Below are 1,543 nucleotides of genomic sequence, written 5' to 3'. Positions count from 1 at the left end.
TTTTTCCGTAAATGTGAAGAATTACGGGGCAGTTGGAGATGGTGTATATGTAAGTTCCTAGATTATGACGGTGGATCAAGTTCTCATCATGTTATATAGGATGATACGGAGGCCATTAAACGAGCAATTGCAGACACGGGAACATGTGGTGAAAGATGCAATGGCGCTACGGCTAAGAATTTTATCGTTTATTTTCCATCCGGTGAGTTGAAGTTCCGGCGTACTGTTAATATATATACATCTATTAATGACAGGTGAAGGCACATACCTTGTCAGCTCGACTATCGATGTCTATTTCGGAAGCCAGCTAATTGGAAACGTGAGTAATGAATATCATTTGTCATGATTAGGCTTAGTAAATTCTAGCAAACCTAGGCAAACGATCGCCCTGTCATTAAAGCTGCCAGTTCATTTATTGGCCTTGGTGTGCTTTCCACAAATCGTTACGTTGAAAACGGGGGTGCCGGCCCGGATGGCAATGCAAAGGAGTGGTATGTTACCACGGTAAGTAAAGCAACAATTCGACCAAAGGTACACTTTGTAGTTACATATATGCTGATAAATCTGTGAAAAGGGCAACTTTTATCGCCAGATCCGGAATTTCAGAATTGATATTACTGCCACCAGCAGAGATGCATATGTTGCTGCGCTCCATTATCAGGTTGCTCAAGCCACAAGCCTTATGAATGTTGACTTTATCGCTTCTACGGATCCTGGCACCACCCAGCAGGCCATTTGTAAGCGGCCGTGTGTACAATTCTATATTTTCTTGTCCGATTCTAATTACATCTGATAGTCACCGAGAATGGAAGCGGTGGAGCCATTAGCGATTTAACGTTCACTGGTGGAAATTTCGGAATATGTAAGCATTGAACATCTATCTTTTAATTTTCATATTGACCTATCCTAACTCGTGTATAGATGGTGGGAATCAACAATTCACGGCCCAGAGACTCAAATTTAACAATTGCAAAACAGCCGTACAGATAATTTGGGATTGGGGATGGGTAAGTTCATGATTTATACACCGAAATATGCCCCATTCCATGATTTTTGTTCGCGGGATCATGCAGCAGTTGAGGCTGACGGGTTCTAGATTTGGAAAAACATTGAAGTCACTGAATCCACTACGGGCTTTAAGCTTATGTCTGAGGATTCTGTCCCTCGAACTGGTTCTATTCTGGTGTTAGACTCCATCTTTAGAAATACGGAAACAGCACTCCTCACGTTCCCCGCTTCTCAGGAGAAAGGAAAGGGGACAACAGGAATAACCTTCGACAATGTTGCTTTCGAAGCAGTTAAATATGCCGTCGTAGACAACCAAGGAAAAGTATATCTTTGCTGGGAGCGTTCAAAAAGTCGATACATGGGCTCTTGGACCGGTATCTTTTTGATATGTCCCAAAGAGACTACACCTTAGGGATGAGCTTTTCCACAAAAAGAGAGCCGACATTGGTTACCGATGGGTCAACTTTCCTGCCAAAAGCTCCCTTTTTCGAGAGAGCGAAACCTCAATATGAGGCAATTCCTGCGTCCAAGTTTG

The 1,543-nt window shown here is 42.8% G+C and overlaps 1 protein-coding gene across 1 annotated transcript in view; it reads left to right on the top strand.

Moving 5' to 3' along the window:
• Window positions 1–247: 247 nt before the first annotated feature.
• The window catches only part of HCAG_07222 (predicted protein), a gene marked incomplete at both ends in the record, with an annotated part of 3,679 nt that continues 2,383 nt past the window's right edge, over window positions 248–1,543 (top strand). Inside the window, 7 exons of the mRNA XM_001537750.1 lie at window positions 248–319; window positions 376–504; window positions 593–737; window positions 797–862; window positions 922–1,007; window positions 1,097–1,382; window positions 1,421–1,538. Coding sequence (XP_001537800.1) covers window positions 248–319; window positions 376–504; window positions 593–737; window positions 797–862; window positions 922–1,007; window positions 1,097–1,382; window positions 1,421–1,538 — 902 coding nt within the window. The remainder of the gene's footprint in view (window positions 320–375; window positions 505–592; window positions 738–796; window positions 863–921; window positions 1,008–1,096; window positions 1,383–1,420; window positions 1,539–1,543) is intronic.

Source organism: Histoplasma capsulatum, genomic scaffold (genome assembly GCF_000149585.1).
Source record: "Histoplasma capsulatum NAm1 scaffold_8 genomic scaffold, whole genome shotgun sequence".
Taxonomy (NCBI): Eukaryota; Fungi; Ascomycota; class Eurotiomycetes; order Onygenales; family Ajellomycetaceae; genus Histoplasma; species Histoplasma mississippiense.
Note: the sequence above shows the minus strand (reverse complement) of the source record. Positions and strands in the feature narration are given on the sequence as shown.